The 15800-nt window shown below is 30.8% G+C and overlaps 5 protein-coding genes across 8 annotated transcripts; 3 read left to right on the top strand and 2 right to left on the bottom strand.

Moving 5' to 3' along the window:
• Nucleotides 1-43: 43 nt before the first annotated feature.
• Nucleotides 44-5437, bottom strand: LOC109593896 (polycomb group protein Pc). Of its 3 annotated transcripts, none has more exons than XM_020009027.2 (5): nt 4899-5433; nt 2230-2452; nt 1790-2034; nt 1496-1738; nt 44-1439 (listed from the first exon to the last, which is right to left on the bottom strand). In XM_020009027.2, the coding sequence occupies exons 1-5, from the start codon at nt 4956-4958 to the stop codon at nt 1182-1184; spliced, it is 1029 nt and encodes a 342-aa protein (XP_019864586.1). In that variant the 5' UTR covers nt 4959-5433; the 3' UTR covers nt 44-1181. The 3 variants fall into 3 exon arrangements, with proteins under 3 accessions (XP_019864586.1, XP_019864585.1, XP_019864584.1); XM_020009026.2 differs by having other exon boundaries at nt 2194-2452; nt 4899-5428; XM_020009025.2 differs by having other exon boundaries at nt 1496-2034; nt 2194-2452; nt 4899-5437.
• Nucleotides 5438-6070: 633 nt separating this feature from the next.
• Nucleotides 6071-8521, top strand: LOC109593937 (protein BCCIP homolog). The gene is made up of 3 exons (XM_020009071.2): nt 6071-6224; nt 7632-8160; nt 8220-8521. Exons 1-3 carry the CDS (start codon nt 6120-6122, stop codon nt 8432-8434), a joined length of 849 nt encoding a protein of 282 aa, XP_019864630.1. The 5' UTR covers nt 6071-6119; the 3' UTR covers nt 8435-8521.
• A 1-nt stretch (nt 8522) lies between these two features.
• On the bottom strand, nt 8523-11201 carry LOC109593936 (cytochrome P450 4C1). 2 transcript variants are annotated; one of them, XM_020009070.2, is made up of 6 exons: nt 11006-11201; nt 10364-10561; nt 10124-10309; nt 9707-10068; nt 9237-9651; nt 8523-9184 (listed from the first exon to the last, which is right to left on the bottom strand). In XM_020009070.2, exons 1-6 carry the CDS (start codon nt 11154-11156, stop codon nt 9024-9026), a joined length of 1473 nt encoding a protein of 490 aa, XP_019864629.2. In that variant the 5' UTR covers nt 11157-11201; the 3' UTR covers nt 8523-9023. The 2 variants fall into 2 exon arrangements, with proteins under 2 accessions (XP_019864629.2, XP_049823176.1); XM_049967219.1 differs by having other exon boundaries at nt 10124-10561.
• A 247-nt stretch (nt 11202-11448) lies between these two features.
• Nucleotides 11449-13106, top strand: LOC126265681 (uncharacterized). The gene is made up of 3 exons (XM_049967930.1): nt 11449-12196; nt 12264-12728; nt 12778-13106. Exons 1-3 carry the CDS (start codon nt 11449-11451, stop codon nt 13104-13106), a joined length of 1542 nt encoding a protein of 513 aa, XP_049823887.1.
• Nucleotides 13107-13804: 698 nt separating this feature from the next.
• On the top strand, nt 13805-15756 carry LOC109593904 (phospholipase A1 VesT1.02). The gene is made up of 6 exons (XM_020009037.2): nt 13805-13877; nt 13932-14237; nt 14292-14477; nt 14531-14767; nt 15306-15474; nt 15527-15756. Exons 1-6 carry the CDS (start codon nt 13835-13837, stop codon nt 15687-15689), a joined length of 1104 nt encoding a protein of 367 aa, XP_019864596.1. The 5' UTR covers nt 13805-13834; the 3' UTR covers nt 15690-15756.
• The last annotated feature ends 44 nt before the right edge of the window (nt 15757-15800 follow it).

The following is a 15800-nucleotide window of genomic DNA, read 5'->3' on the forward strand; positions in this document are numbered from 1 at the left end:
ATATGTTTTTTTCCTAAACTAAATAATCTGTCATTTTGTTTGCTACGTTTTATTTCAAAAATACCTTAACATTAACAAAAACAATTTCAAATTTAAATTATTTTACATATATGTACAATTTAAAAATAATTCAATGTGTTTGTGACTTACAAAATTTACACTTTTTCAATAAAATTATGTACAATTTTCAAATGTTACTTAAGCCAATTAGAAATAAATTAATCGTAATAATAAATAATCAACAAGGCCTAATTAAATAAGAGGTACAATATAAAATTATTAAAATTAATTATATAATACATGTGTCATATGTACAAGAGAATTCAAATCAAACAGAAATACAATGGAATGAAAATCAATTCAATTTTATTATTTGGTGGGTAAATTACATAATTACACCTTTCTAATAAATTGCCAAAAGCTATAAGTACAATTGCAACTGCAGAAATTTATTCATTTGTATTTATACCAGCGGAATAAAAACAAATATTACATTGCGCAATGATTCTTTTGATGTCTGAGGTTTAATATTATGTAAACCAATATGGCTTGTCTACTTTATATTTATAAGCACAATTATTAATATTAGAAAGGTGTTAAAATTTTCGTACGTTGAACTTTTAAGACTAGATTTTTATAATTATTGAAAATAATTTCAATAAGAAAATATATATTTTTGAACGTGTCACAGTTTCAGAAATCGGTTCATATAATTCGATTTTTGAAATTGTTATTGTATATAGTTTAAAATAAGTTTAAACAATTTACAAATAAATTATTTAAAATAATCCTACCAATCGATATTTTAAATATAAATAAATCAATGTGTATATATAAATGTATAAAAAGCAGTGAAAAACTGTTTCACTGTACAATTATAAAGGAATTGTATATTAAATAAATACTTCAGCGAATGAATAAAATAATATAAATTGTAAAGTGTTTAGTCGAAAAGAAACGTATATTTCAATAGTAAACTTCAATTCTCAAATAACTTTCATATTATGCATCAGTGTCTTATAGCCTCAAAAAAAACACTCGCATAACTAAACTGATCTCATGTAAATTACCCACTGTTTCGTCCGGCCTGAAAATTTAGCTAGCACCGCACCAAATCGTCTCGTCTTCCTCAATTTTCTCTACCCTGTACAAAAATCTCAATTCCTCGCTAGCGCATCTCATCAAACAATGTCGGAGTGTCCCTCTTTGTTCTCGCGCTCTTTGAAGAAACCTTTTTCCGTTTTGCACTCGCGTATCGTCACCGTTTTCAAATTGACCGTCACGTCGGTGATGAATACTTGATCGGCGACCGGATTCCGTGCTATCCAATATTCCGAACTCGGACTCGTCACCGTCGTCGGATTCGCCGTCTGGACGTTGTTGTTGTTGTGGCCGTTCATCGGCGGTTTCTCGTCCTTCACCTCCTCCTTCAGTTCCGCCTAAACAAAAACAAATTAACAATCGAAATTTCACTCCAACTTTGATTCCACCAAACCTTTTTGTCCGGCCGTTTTTCGTCCGTCCGTGATGCCAATGGTTTGGGGGAAGCCGGCTCTTTAACGGCTGCGTGCGGTAAAGAAGCGTCTTGCGAAGCTGCGGCTTTTTTGTCGGTGCTCGTCCTCGGCGCAGTCGCTGTCAAAACCGCAGGGCTGGAGGCCGCAGGAATCAGCGGTTCGTCCTCGGACTTCTGTCGACCGTTCACTCTTCCGGGCAACGTTTGTTTTGATACTTTCGGTGTCTGTAACGAGATTTTTAATAACGAGCATTTAGCATAACTAAGATGGTATACCTTTGCGGGTGGAGGACTAGAATTGACGGGACTGCTGGTCGTAATCGTCACACCGATCTTGCCGCTCTTCTCCGACAAAACTTCCGCCTTCCTCTTTGTACCTGCAACATCTATCCTCGAGAGCAACGGTCTGCGATCTTCGCTGCTATTCGAACTGTTGGAATTGTCGTTCTCGATCGCCGGCTGACTGTCCTTACTGCTTTCGGTTTCCTCGGACCCGACCTGCGCGTCTTCATCTTCAATATCTGTAAATTAACAATTAAATAACATTACAAAAAAATACTTAAGTTTTCCGTTCATGAATATCCTTGTATTTTAAGCACTCGAAACCACAACAAACATAATTATAAACTGAGTATCAATGAGGATGAAGGTAAATTGAAATTTGATCAAGTTCTCTTTACGTTTTTCGTGTTTCGATTTGGGAGTTGGCGGCGGACCTTCGTCCTGACTGTCCTCGCCGCTCTGCCGACTTTCGTCCTCGGTTTCGGCGGGGGTGGTGTGTTTCTCCTTCTTTTTCGGACCGCGTTTGTGCGAACCGTCCGATTTTTGGCTTTTTTCGAACAGGTCTATCAGGCGGACGTCGAGGATATTCTCTTCCGGTTCCCATGTGTTGTGCTTCTGGCTCCAACCTTTCCATTTCACAAAGTATTCGACGACGCCCTGAAATATAGATTATATTATTATATACATTACTTATTATTATAATCACTACAGGAACTCATATTTTCAAGGAAAATATTAATTATTAAAATATCATTAGCACTTTGTTTAAGAGTTCAGACACATATTACCTGAGAAATTTACATATATTTTCAACCCTTCACAACATATTCCTTCCTGAATGAATGTAACAATGCACAGGTATTAGAATACGATGAGTCACAGTTCCAACTAAAGAATTTCTAAGAAATCTTGTTAGATTTCCTAGAATTTAAAAGTAATATTTAACATATACTCATATACACTATGGTGTAATTAATTTATATTTTAATATTTTAACACAACTAAATTGGTTAAATATAAAATAATTAATTTAAAAATATAAATACATAAATCTCAAATTACAAAAATTTATTCATTATATAATTTAGCAAATTTAAAACTAAAATTTGAACAATAAAATGCATTAAAGTTCGATGTAGCTCAGATTTCCTACATTTTAATTTATAGATATATAAATATATATAAAGTAAATCTCACAATTATTTTCGAATAGTATTTAATAATTTAAAAAGTACTTAAATTCGTTTAAAACATTCAAATTATATATGAGACAATAAGAAAACATTAAATTTCAATGTTATTGTTTAAAATTTAAAAGTTTGACAATTAAAATAGTTAATCAAAATACTTATAATTTAAAGATATACTTATATAAAAGTTAACAACTAAAAATTTACAACACACACAATAATTTTTAAACTACAAAACTTTAGCAAAGAAAGAAGATAAAAAAACATTAAAATTTCAATTAAGGTTCAAAATTTACTCATTTTTAGAAGTAAATTTTAGTTATATAATGCATTAAAGAAAATGGAAAAACTTAAAATTAATAACATTAATATGGCTAAATAAAACACTGATAATTTAAATATAACCTTATTTAGAAGTGAGCAAGAATTTTAAAAAATTACAACAGATTTAAAAAATAATTTTCAAATATCAGAAATTTATCAAAGTTTAAAAATATTTAAAATATTCAAATCATACAATATTCAATAAAAAACAATACATTTACGATTTATTAAAATTCAATGTACCTAAGTTTTAATTTATTAAAATAAAACTTAGAAAATATATAAAACGTTTAAAAATTAAAAAATTGATAATTTAAAGATGTACTTATTTAGCAATTAACAAGAATTAAAAATTTACAGCAGACTTACATAATAATTTTTAAATTATAAAATTTTATCTAACTAACTAGCAAAACGCACAATTATTTTCCAGTAATATCTAATAATTTAAAAAGTATTTAAATTCATTGAAAATATTAAAAACATACAGTATACAATAATAAAACATTAAAATTACAGTTCAAAATTTGTTCATTTTTTGGTAGTAAATAAATTAAAGAAAATAAAAAATCTTAAAATTGACTGACAATTATAAAAATGAGTTTTAAATATATAAATAAATGTATGAACATTAAAATAGCTAAATAACACATATAATTTAAAGATACACTTATTTAGCAATGAGCAATAAATTAAAAAAAAAATACAACAGATTTGAAAATATTTATAAAATTCAAATCAAACAATATTCAATAAGGAAATACTAATTTTCAATTTATTAGAACCTTATATACAATATATTTAAAAATATAAATTACTAAACAAAATATTGATAATTTAGTGAGCATTAAAATATTTACAATGGACGTGCACAATAATAGTTGAAATGACAATAACTTATCAAACATTGAAGATTATTAAAGATTATTAAAATTCACTGAAAATATTTAAAACTTAGTTTACAGTTTTCTAATGTATGCGTTAAAATTTTACCATTTTGTGTGGTAATAAATTTTAGATTAATATTTACATTTAATTAATAAAAATAAATATAAAAGGTTTAAAAATTAAAATGATTGAACAAATATTGATAACTCAAAAATGTACTTAGTTAGCAATAAATCAGTAATATTAATACAAAATAACTTTTAAATTTCAATAATTGAAATATGTTTATAAAATCCTAAATTCCAAAATAATACACAAAAGGCATCTAATAATTTAAAAAATATTTAATACATTTAAAATATGCCAAACATTTAGTACACAATAACCAAACATTAAAAAAATCAAATTTATTGTCAAATAAACTCAACAATTTGTTACCATATACTGAATGAAATAGAAGCTAAACAACAAAAATGGGACATATTGGAGCCCAACATGATCCGAAATTGGCGCCCAACTTGCGTATGTTAAACAGGATTTCGCGTTGTGCAACCTACCCCAACAACCCAAACAACAATTCGAGGTTAATCCCGCAATCCAGCACGAAAAACGAAATAGAAACACGCCAAAAACCAACCCGTGAACCGTAACAAAAACAAACGGCGCGCTTTTGTGTACATAAACAAACCGACGAAACTCACCTTTCGGACCCGTTTTTTCATAATGCGCTCAGCGGCGTAAACGCGATCGCCGAGCTCCATTTTGAACCGTTCCTCGTCCGATTTGTCACCAAGCACGCACCAATTTATCTCACGATCGCGTCAAATGCAACGATTTCCGGTTCAATTGGCATAATGAACGTCGCTAAATGATTTATTTACGTATTCAACACCACAACACCATTTTTGTTTTCACATTGCGAACTGAAACAGTGCGTTTCGCGTGTTTCGTCCGTTGCGTTGGCACCACTCGCACTCAAACTTGACACTTTTGCTTCGATTATTTTCACATTTTGCTCGATTAGCGGCCTGGAACGTGTCCTTATTACGTTACCGGTCAATTTTTACGTTCGATTTGATGAGGATTAACGTCTTTTGGTATAAACAAAGGGACTGTTTGGTTCGTTGTTTTGAATTTCGACGTCAGAGGTTACTCCCCCTAAGTTTACTGTAATGGACTGGTCCGATATGGAAGTGACGAGAACAGCCGGTGTTAATGTACACTGTTGCCTACGCCATAAAAATTACTCATATAAAAGACAGGACTAACATTATAATTTGCATTTAAACTTAAAACTGGTAAGAACATTATAAAAAACATTTTAACATTTTTTAAAGTGGATGAGAATCAAACATATTTATATTAAAAATACTAATTTAAAAGGACAGTATTGCTTTGATGAATGGCTATTTGATACAACTGGCAACATCGCAAAACCGTTCCACCAATTACATTTGACTTCACGGAACGCGCAAAGAGTAATTATTTTATGATGCTCTTTATTACTCCAAAATCATAAATCATTTTCATAACTAGCCTACATAATTTACAATATTCGGAAGGTATTAATTTTTCTAAAGATATAATTATAAACTCAGAAATTTAATGTATTTTTTTATAAATTTCTTTTAATAAATATAAATATCTTTGGTTTTACATAAATTTCTAAAAAATAATAAAATTACATTTAAAAATCGTTTTATTTTCAATTTTTACTTATGCTATGTTTATCAGTGAAGTTTTGCAAAACATTTTAAGTAATTTATTTTTAAGTTTTATTTTTTCTAAAATTTTTAACCAACCCCTATAAACTTATAAAAAATATTTCAAATATCAAAAATTGAAAAATTCTTAACCTAACATTTTTGTGCAGGTTAGGTTTTAGTTTTCTGTGATCAACAAGTCAACAAACATTTTGAATAATGGCAGGTTCATCTAAAAAGAGTAAGAAGACTGAAGACTCAGATGTTGATCAGTATTCGAGTGCTGACGAAGAAAGTGAAGAGGGAACTTATCATGGACAACAAGTGAGTAAACATTTTTATTTTTGAATTTGTTGAGGTTAAGTTTTAACTTTTGCACGTGTTATTTAAGGTTTTTGATAGTTTATTTTGTTAATTTTAAAGATTCGTTGTTAATATTCATGTAATTAATTATTATTTATAATATCTTACCATTTTTTAATAAAAATGTTATATTTTTGTTGGATTAATAAATAGAACTCTACTTCTATAGGTTTACAAATTTCTACTTAAATAATACAGAAAATTTATTTATTTTTTTAATTTTTTAGCTAATTCAAGTACCTTAGGTAATAACAAATTTGTGTTTTTGGTTTAACATTTCACTTAAAAGAGTATGCAGAAGGAATGGGAAGCCTAATTGAGATGAATATTTCATTACTAAGATAATTAAACGTGCAGCAATATCTAATTCAATATAACTAGAAGGCAAATGCTGAATTACAGCTGATGAAAGTTCAGTATCACAATATTTATAGTTATAATTAATGGATAGTTTCAATAATAATTATAAATCTTTTTAGATCATTTGCTTAATTCTTGAAGCTGGCTTAAGTAAATTAATAAATCAAAAATGTTTAGTCATTTTCAAATTATCAAAGTATTAATAATTTAGCAAGTAATAAAATATTTACAGTGCACATGCACAGTAATTTCATAATTTATAGTTAGTTAATAATAATAATTACAAATCTTTTTAGATCACTTAAATCACTTAATTCTTGAAACTGGCATAAGTAAATTGATAAATCAAAAAACACAAATTTGTCCTTATTCAAGTAAATAGACAAAATGAAACAAAAAAAAGAAAGAATTTCATTATCCTGATGAGCATGTTCAATTTACCTTAAAAGATCTATAAAAGAATATTTTGTTGTAAACTACAATAGCTTTTGAAAAAGTGTAATATTATTTTCTTTAGACAAACTTTCTTAATATACAGTGGTGGCCAGAGAAATAGCTCACATTACATTACTATTTTGTATGAAATCAAAATAATTTTTACTTAAATAATCTAAAATAAATGTGCTAGTCAGTAACAATTATAGTCTTATTTAAATATTCTTTTTTGTTATCAATAATTTAATGTGGCAAAAAATATAGAATATAGAAATATGTTGTAAATACTTACTGGATAAAGTTTGAATTCCTTTATATATCATTATTTTACAAAATGTTTAATTTTAAATGGTTATTAAATATCTATATAAGATTATTTAATATATAACAAATTTTAAGAGGAAATTCATTTTGATTTACATTTAAAATAAAACATATTTTAAACCTTTAAGAAGATATATATTTTTGAAATAAGTAACATTAAGTAAGAAAGACAACCACTTATTATATATATATTATAATTTAATAATTATTTAACAATGTTTACTAATTAAAAAATCATGTTTGTCGCAGGAAATTCAAGCAACATTCGAGGGTAGGAACCCGGAAGGTCAAGATTTTCACGGCATCAAGCAACTGCTCCTCCAATTATTTCTAAAAGCACACGTTGACTTATCCCAAATGACTGATTTGCTGATCGCCCAAAACGGCATCGGTTCCGTCCTGAAACAGAGCTGCAACGACAGCGATGACGAAGACGACATCGACATGGTCGAAGAGTCTGACGTTTTCGGCATAACAAGCGTTCTCGCTTTGACCTTAAACAAAGATTCGTCCTGCGTCTCCCATTTGTTTCAGTTATTGCAGGACGTTGGTCAGAAATATGCAAATGCGGAAACTCAGGAAAATATCAAAAATATTCTGCAGCCTAATAACAATATTGGATTTCTGATTAACGAGCGATTTGTTAACATTCCTGCCAAAATTTCTAGTGTAATGTTAACTTCGTTACATGACGAAATTGAACGCATGAAGAGGAAGAATCCAGGCTACAATTTCAAATATTTCATTATGATATGTAAAACTTATAAACCTAAAGGAGGTAAATTCTTAATTTTTATCATTAATTGCATTTATTAATTTAATTTATTTTTGTTGTAGAATCCCAAGAAATTTACACAAATGACGAGGAAGAAATTTTCGCCAAAAAAGCATTTGTTAATTTTGAATTTAATGTAGAAAATGAAGCGGATTCTGGATTAGGTGGAAAATGGTTGTCTGAGGATAAACAAGTTACGCCATTCAGAAGAGTTTTAATTTTTAAAGCAGAACATTTTAAAAGTATTATTGATGAAGTTACAGCTTTTGTACAATAGGTTTAATTAAGATGTTAAAATTTCATACCAGTTTTGTAAATAATTATATTTTATTGAAAATAAAAGGATTAAAAAAAATAAAATAAAATCAATTTCTTCAATCCTGTATTAACTGATTAAATAACAGGAGGATATTTATTGAAAATCATTGACAACTTGACACCACAATTTTATATATTACACCTAATGTAATTGATACTTATGATAGTTCTACACATTTCATAGACATGACAACAACCAGACGAATTTTTGTCTTATTTATCGTAACACAAATTAGCGTGATTCTGTCACGAAAGATCTTAGAAGACACGTTAAAATATAAAGACGAATTTGGCGATAAAATGAAGACATTCATAAAAGAAATTATAAAACAAACCTCGAACGTAAAAAATGGTTTTCTGCTAACTTTGATTACTGAAATTGAACAAAGCAAACTCGAATTTTGTCTCCATGAATTGAGGAGAAATTCAGTTTTAGGATTAATTCTCAATTTCTTTGATGAAAATAAATCGTTAATCGACGACAGAATTTTAGAATGGGTAAGATATATTTACGTCGACTAAATCTAACTTTAAACCGTATTAATAAATTACCGCAAACGTTTTTGCAATCGCACTTTGATACCAGTGTCAGATTTAAGCACTCCTGTGAATCCCAGACTTAATTTATGTCCGGGGACTGGCGACAATTCGTAATTTTGCAACACTTTAATAATCGTAGTTTTCATTTCGTAAATAGCAAACTTTTGACCTGAAACAAAAACTATCAGTCCATTCATAAATTATCAATTTTGTTAAAATACCGATGCAGTTCCTTGGTCCTGCACTGAAGGGGACATAAGCGAATTTGTGCCTCTTGGAAATATTTTCCGGTAAAAATCTCTCCGGATCGAATTTGTGTGGTTCCGGAAAGATTTTCTCGTTCATATGCATGCCTAAAATAAAGACGGCTAAAGTCGTGCCCTTTGGACAAAATAAACCATCCAAATCGAAATCCGTTTCCAAAATTCTTTCGATGCTCACAACTGAACTATGTAATCGTTGGGATTCTTTCAACACCATGTCCAAATAGGGCATGTCGTTCAAATTGTTTATTGTGATGTCACATTCATCACCAATTACCGAATGTATTTCTTCATAGAGTTTCTGCTGGACCTGAGGGTTGTTTGCTATGTTGTATAGCATGAAGGAAGTTCCCGAGGAAGTTGTGTCGTGGCCCTGTCCAAAGATAATTTATAGGGACTTTGTATGTTAAACAATAAATATTTAATACCTCAAACATAAAGGTATCGATTTCTGCCCTAATTTCCTCTTGTGTTAATCGATTTTCTGGCTTAATTAGTGTGTCTATTAATGCAATTTTTTTCTTAATTCCACAATCGTCCCAGGTTTCTGTAGATTGCTTTTGGTTTGCCATTTTTTGTTGGATGACTGAGTTGGTGAAATTTTGGGAGACTTCGATGATTTTCTTATAAATTGGACCGTCACTTGCGAATGTCGTGAATAGGAATTCAATACGTTTCCATGGTGTGAAAAAACGATTTCCAAAGATTTGTAACATTTTGTTCACACCTTGTACGTATTGGTTCTGGTTTTGATCATCTAGAGCGTTAACTTTGGTTCCCATTGAAGTTTCTGTTAAAAATTTAATTTAATAAACAGTGTTAAATTGGGTTTCTACTGTTTTTACCGCATATCACGTCAAGGGAATGTAAATTAACGTAATTATAGATGTCAAGTTCGGTTTTTCCAACCGCAGTTTCTAGTTTCTTAACCAAATTGTCACTGGAACTGTTGAAAACGTCCATAAATTGCTCCAAAATTTGAAAATGGAAGGAGGGTGTGATCATTCTCCTCCTGGCTTTCCAGTACGCCCCTAAAATTTTACCCACAACAAAGAAATTTACAAAAATCATATTTTTTTTAAAACCTGTTTGTACAAGGAGACCCAAACCGATCCAAGGTTTGACGAGATCGTATGTTTTGCTTTTGGTAATGTGAATGTTGGACGTGAGAATTTTTTCCACCATGTCCGGATTTGTAATTACTAAACTCGGATTTGGTCCAATCCATAATTTGTATATGTTTCCGTATTGTTTTACGTATTTTAATAATAGATTCAGACTCTCTAAAATTATATATTATATCAGCAACGAGTAAATTATATATGTAATAGTACAGTAAAGGATGCGACTTCAAGGTTTCAAACAGATAACTTATCTTAAGTTTACAATTTGGGCTCGTAAACAAATTACCGATAAATTAAAGAAAAAAATGTATAACATGATAATTAAGAACAGAAACAATTCTGTTTGAAGTATAAACATTTTTACACTTTTTTATAGTTAGCTGAAGGTTATAGTTTGAGATAATTAATGGTAAAAGAACAAATATTAAACTTATTCACTTCAATAGATTTTAACATGTAGAAATCCGATTAGTTTCAGTTAATTTTATATCACAAATAATATGAAAAACAGTTATTAATACTTAATTAGGCATTAAATATTGTTTTATTCATAAAACTTCTTATTAGGAATATTATATTAAGGAAGAATATTAAATATGTTACCTTGTGGGCTTTTTGGAAAGACATTACCCAAAATTGGATAAGGCTCTGGTCCAGGCACATTTTTCAAAGATCTATATTGTATTTTTTTGTACTTCCAAAATACAACTGGTAACGACAGAAAAACTATTAAAATCAGTAATATCAAAATCATATTAAACTATTTAGATAGAATTCTAATAAACAATGTATGTCTCAATTCGCGAAAAACAACTTAATGAATGAAACAACATATAATTGTCAGTATTTATGTGAGTGCGTGACGTTGTGTTTACAAACTACAAAGTCATGTTAATCGATTTAAGAACTGAAATTCGATTTTGCAGTATTATTTCGTGATTCAGATATCTCTAGATGATTTGACATTTTAGTTTAAAATTGAATTTCTTCTTATTGCAAAGCAATGTATTTTAATGAAATGTTTTCAAATGATAACTGTTTTATAGATGGATAACACTGCGTTAAAACTAGTACTTTTCGATCCAGATAAAGATGGTTCAGAGGTTCAAAAATTTTACCAACAGCTCAAAAATATTAGGATAAAAACTATACTAATATTTACGCAAAAACCAATGAACTGGATGTTAGTAATGGCTTTAAATTTGTTCGCTACGAATAAATTCTTGAATGTTATTTTCGCTTACGAAGACATGGGTGACGTTGTGTTGATTACAGTCAATCCGTTTTTGTCTAAGGCGAGACAAAACATCAAATTTGTTGGTAACCAGAATTTCTTCGAGGAAAAGGCGAGACATTTGCACGGTTACAAAGTTAAAGCTTTGGTAACGAATTTAGACAATACCAAAGTTAAAGTGCGACACCACGATGGTATGGTACAATATTATGGCAAAGACGCACAAACCATACAAACCATAATCGGTTATCTTGGTGGAACTTTGGAAATTATCAATTTGTATGACGTCATCAACGAAACGAATCAAAATCCTTGGGATAAGACGTCAAAGATCAAAAATGTGGCGAAGAGAAAACGGGAAATTGTTAAAGAGTTGGGCGTTAGTATTCTGATCAATTCGGAAATGTTTACGTCCAACGACTCGGTTTTCGAACAGATATACCCTCATACCATGAACAATCTGCATGTCATAACGAAGAAACGAAAGCCCGTTTCCGTTTACGGAATGATCGCCATTATTGCCCCACCACACATTCTTCTTGTTTTCTGCGTACCACTTTGTAAGTACCAGAATTATTTTTGTCCACCTTTTTCCTGAGGAATTTAATGGGGACTTGTTTATTTCAGTGGGAGGAATAGTGTATTGGTTTCTTATAAAGATGGAAAATTGCAACCGTTTTTCCTTGTTCGACATAATTTTCCACGCTTACCGCATATCCTTCACGAATATTTCCAGATATTTACCAAAAAACAATTATCCCCGTCGCATTATAATAATCACCTATATTATATATTGCTATTTGCTTAACAACTCATTGCAAACGAAGATGATCAGCTTATTAAGTCTAGTTCCCCATCAAAATGACATAAACACCATAAACCAACTGTCGAGTAATTTAAGACCCATTTACACTTACAAGAATTACGTGGAAGAAATTAAAAAGAAGTACAATGAATCCATGTACAAATATTATCACGAATTTGAAAACAATACAGGTCCCATTGAAAGTATCGAAAAATACAACGCGTACTCCTTGGAAGAATATGACGTTGCAGTATCCATCACTAGATCTAAAATCCACTATGCCAATGGTACGTTTACAATTTTCTCAAGCCAAATAAACTCATAAACCATTTACAGGAAGACCCAAATATCATATAATGAGGGAAAGTGTGATGCCTTCGTTCCAATCATTTAAAATCGTGTACGGATCCCCAATAATCCCGATGGTGAATAAAGTAATGAGGATTCTGAGCGAAGCCGGTTTGATACAGTTATGGAGCAGGAATATGATTCACGACGCGATAATCAGCGGTGATCTCTATCCGGAGAATTACGACGTTTCCGAAAACAGCAAAGCCTTTGCGATGGATTCGTTTGGTGTCATCATGAAGGGGATGTTTATCGCATACTTTTTTGCCTTCCTTGTTTTCTTGGTCGAATTGATTTGGTTTTATTTTAGCAAATAAATTGTACCTAGTTGAGTCTAGACAGTTGTAACGGGATAAATTGTTATTAATAGGTTTATGACACAAGATTTGTCTTAATAAAAAGCACTCCCATGTAGCAATGAACAATTTATTTATGTAAATAAAAAGGATACGTGACCTGTTTTATGAAAACAATAAGTTGGGAAAGTGTAACTTATAAATTTAAATTAAAAAGGTGTGCGAATAAAAAATGATGTACGTTAAGCCACATCAACTTTCCAATAAATCACAAACATTAATACAAACATTGGAGAAATTATTAAGAAGATAACGGTACATTTTTTATCCGTGAGTTATATTAGAAATCAATTTTGATATTACTCGTTTTATTTCGATAATTTTCAATTTTTATTAAGTAATTTGTTTATCAAATTAATAATTAATATTAATTAAATCATCACTAAGCATGCAATAATGACGCAACAAAATCAAAACCAGTACTTACAATTAATAAGGTAGAGAGAATAATAAAAATTAAATTTGTGTTAGTAGTCGTGCGTGTGGAGATTACCTTAAACAGATTTAATATTAAACATTAACTTAGTAAAGCATAAAACAATAGCTTCGTTTGATCCCCAAACGCTGCATCAATATTTATTTCTAGCGGCTTTTTTCCCAAACCGCAATGTTTATTGTCACTGAATTAATGAGGTTTATAAGTTAATCCAGTGATGAACCTGCGTTTGTGTCGGTGATCTTCTCTCGTCATGTTACCACTGCGTCGTGTTCTTATTGTTACTTTTTTTATGGGTAAATACAACATTTTTGTTAGTATCTTGTGTAACTAGATTAATAATTATGTAGGTTTTGGTGTGACCCAAATAACTTTACCAAAGCAACCGATAAAAGAAGCGTTGTTCCTCCACAACACAGTGTCCAGCAACAAGACCATAAAAGATTGCATTTTCCGCAACTATTTGGACCCGGAAGCGTGTCCGGATCCGTTCTTGAAATATGTCATTTATAACGGAGGGAAGAAGCAGACCATCAACTATCTGGAGAAGGACTGGGTGAAAAAGAGCATCCGTGATGAGAACAAAGAGGATGTGTTTATTGTCCACGGTTATGCCAGTGGGGATGATACTTTACCCATTGTCGTCTTGAGGGATGGTAAAAGAATCATTAAACTTTGTAAAACATTCCTTAAAACTTAATTGTATGCAGCTTATATTAATAACGGAAGTTATAACGTGTGGATGATCGATTGGAGCGGATTGGCTGAGCCTCCATGTTACAGAGCTGCAGTAACGAATATATGGACGGTGGCGAAGTGTGCAGGAGAAATGGTAATTTCGATGAAGTCCTTCGGCATCAATACAGAAAGGCTCACATGTGTCGGGCACTCTTTAGGTAGAAATATAGGAAATATTTGAATATTATTAATAAATCTATTTTTAATTTAGGTGCACATATTTGTGGGTTAATCTCGCGGTCGTCGTCGAACAAGTTCCGCAGAATAGTCGCGCTGGATCCTGCTAGACCGTTGATAACGCCGGCCGTTAAACTGGGAACCGGAGACGCGCAGGCAGTTCACGTGATGCACACGAATGCGGGACACTACGGTGAACGGGACAAACAGGGTCACGTCGACTTTTGCGTCAACGGCGGCAGGATACAACCGTTCTGCGAGAACGTACCCAGTAAGTCAATCAATAGTGAACCATTTCAAATTTTAAAATTTTAAAACAATAAATTATTGAAAAATTAAAAAAAAAATGTAGCTACCAAATACAATTTGAATGAACAAATTTATTAAAAAGATATCAAGTTTTCAAAAAATTAAATTTGTCTGTTTATAACAGATGTTATATTTACAAACTTCAAAATAATATTTATATATTTAAAAATATTAATTTTTTATAAAATATGGCTGTTTTCAGATAAAATCTTGAAATTTTTAAGAATACATTTCATCCAATAAATATGAAAAATTTTAATAGCATTATAAAATTCAGTATTAGTAATAAAAACTTAAGTCAAATTGTTATTAAAAATTTTTAGAATTCACATCTAATCGGTCGTTAAAATCTCTTTGTTAATGATAATTAATTATTTAATTAATTAATCCTGCTGATCTTAAATTATTTTTTATTCTAAAAAATTATAGGTTTTTTATATCAGGTGTAGCCAAAAAATATTACTGTTTATTTCTCCTTTCACGAAACATTTTTCTTTCAGTTGACACACAATTGTGCAGCCACGTTTGGGCGATCTGCTACATGGCTGAAAGTCTGCATCCTGAAAAGGCCAGATTGGCGAACCCGTGCTCCAGAAGATGTCCTCCGCCGCCTCGACCCCTGCACAAGGCCGGTTCTTCGATTTACATGGGACAGTTCACCTCACTGACGTAATATTCGAAATATTTTAAACTAAAATGATTTTATGGTAGTTATTTTCAGCGCCATGGGTTCGTATTGCGTGCACGACACGTCCACAACCCCGCCGTATTGTCCCAAATATCCCGGAGATGTGGGTGACAAAAGATGTTGTCTGGACGTGTTTGATCTGGGCACGACCACGCCGATCAACGAAGTCACACACGATCCAGTTTTCGGACTGTGAAATTAATTATTAACTGTACTTATTTTATTTATTTATTTATTTATTGAAGAATAAACTTATGAAAGTATTTCGTAATTTGATTGACGATTAAGGTAAGTAACACGCTATTGT

This window comes from Aethina tumida, chromosome 5 (genome assembly GCF_024364675.1).
Source record: "Aethina tumida isolate Nest 87 chromosome 5, icAetTumi1.1, whole genome shotgun sequence".
Lineage (NCBI taxonomy): Eukaryota > Metazoa > Arthropoda > Insecta > Coleoptera > Nitidulidae > Aethina > Aethina tumida.

Excerpts from the sequence above, each read along its gene's own strand:
- LOC109593896 (XM_020009025.2), bottom strand. The coding sequence starts at position 4,958 with ATGGAGCTCGGCGATCGCGTTTACGCCGCTGAGCGCATTATGAAAAAA. Across the intron at positions 2,453-4,898 it reads TGAAAAAACGGGTCCGAAAG|GGCGTCGTCGAATACTTTGT; the intron begins GTGAGTTTCGTC and ends TCTATATTTCAG. Across the intron at positions 1,440-1,495 it reads AAAAACGGCCGGACAAAAAG|GCGGAACTGAAGGAGGAGGT; the intron begins GTTTGGTGGAAT and ends GTTTTTGTTTAG.
- LOC109593937 (XM_020009071.2), top strand. The coding sequence starts at position 6,120 with ATGGCAGGTTCATCTAAAAAGAGTAAGAAGACTGAAGACTCAGATGTT. Across the intron at positions 6,225-7,631 it reads GAACTTATCATGGACAACAA|GAAATTCAAGCAACATTCGA; the intron begins GTGAGTAAACAT and ends TGTTTGTCGCAG. Across the intron at positions 8,161-8,219 it reads AACTTATAAACCTAAAGGAG|AATCCCAAGAAATTTACACA; the intron begins GTAAATTCTTAA and ends TTTTTGTTGTAG.
- LOC109593936 (XM_049967219.1), bottom strand. The coding sequence starts at position 11,156 with ATGATTTTGATATTACTGATTTTAATAGTTTTTCTGTCGTTACCAGTT. Across the intron at positions 10,069-10,123 it reads TTCCCTTGACGTGATATGCG|AAACTTCAATGGGAACCAAA; the intron begins GTAAAAACAGTA and ends AATTTTTAACAG. Across the intron at positions 9,652-9,706 it reads TCGATACCTTTATGTTTGAG|GGCCACGACACAACTTCCTC; the intron begins GTATTAAATATT and ends ATCTTTGGACAG.
- LOC126265681 (XM_049967930.1), top strand. The coding sequence starts at position 11,449 with ATGGATAACACTGCGTTAAAACTAGTACTTTTCGATCCAGATAAAGAT. Across the intron at positions 12,197-12,263 it reads TGTTTTCTGCGTACCACTTT|TGGGAGGAATAGTGTATTGG; the intron begins GTAAGTACCAGA and ends TGTTTATTTCAG. Across the intron at positions 12,729-12,777 it reads TAAAATCCACTATGCCAATG|GAAGACCCAAATATCATATA; the intron begins GTACGTTTACAA and ends AACCATTTACAG.
- LOC109593904 (XM_020009037.2), top strand. The coding sequence starts at position 13,835 with ATGTTACCACTGCGTCGTGTTCTTATTGTTACTTTTTTTATGG. Across the intron at positions 14,238-14,291 it reads CATTGTCGTCTTGAGGGATG|CTTATATTAATAACGGAAGT; the intron begins GTAAAAGAATCA and ends AATTGTATGCAG. Across the intron at positions 14,478-14,530 it reads ATGTGTCGGGCACTCTTTAG|GTGCACATATTTGTGGGTTA; the intron begins GTAGAAATATAG and ends TTTTTAATTTAG.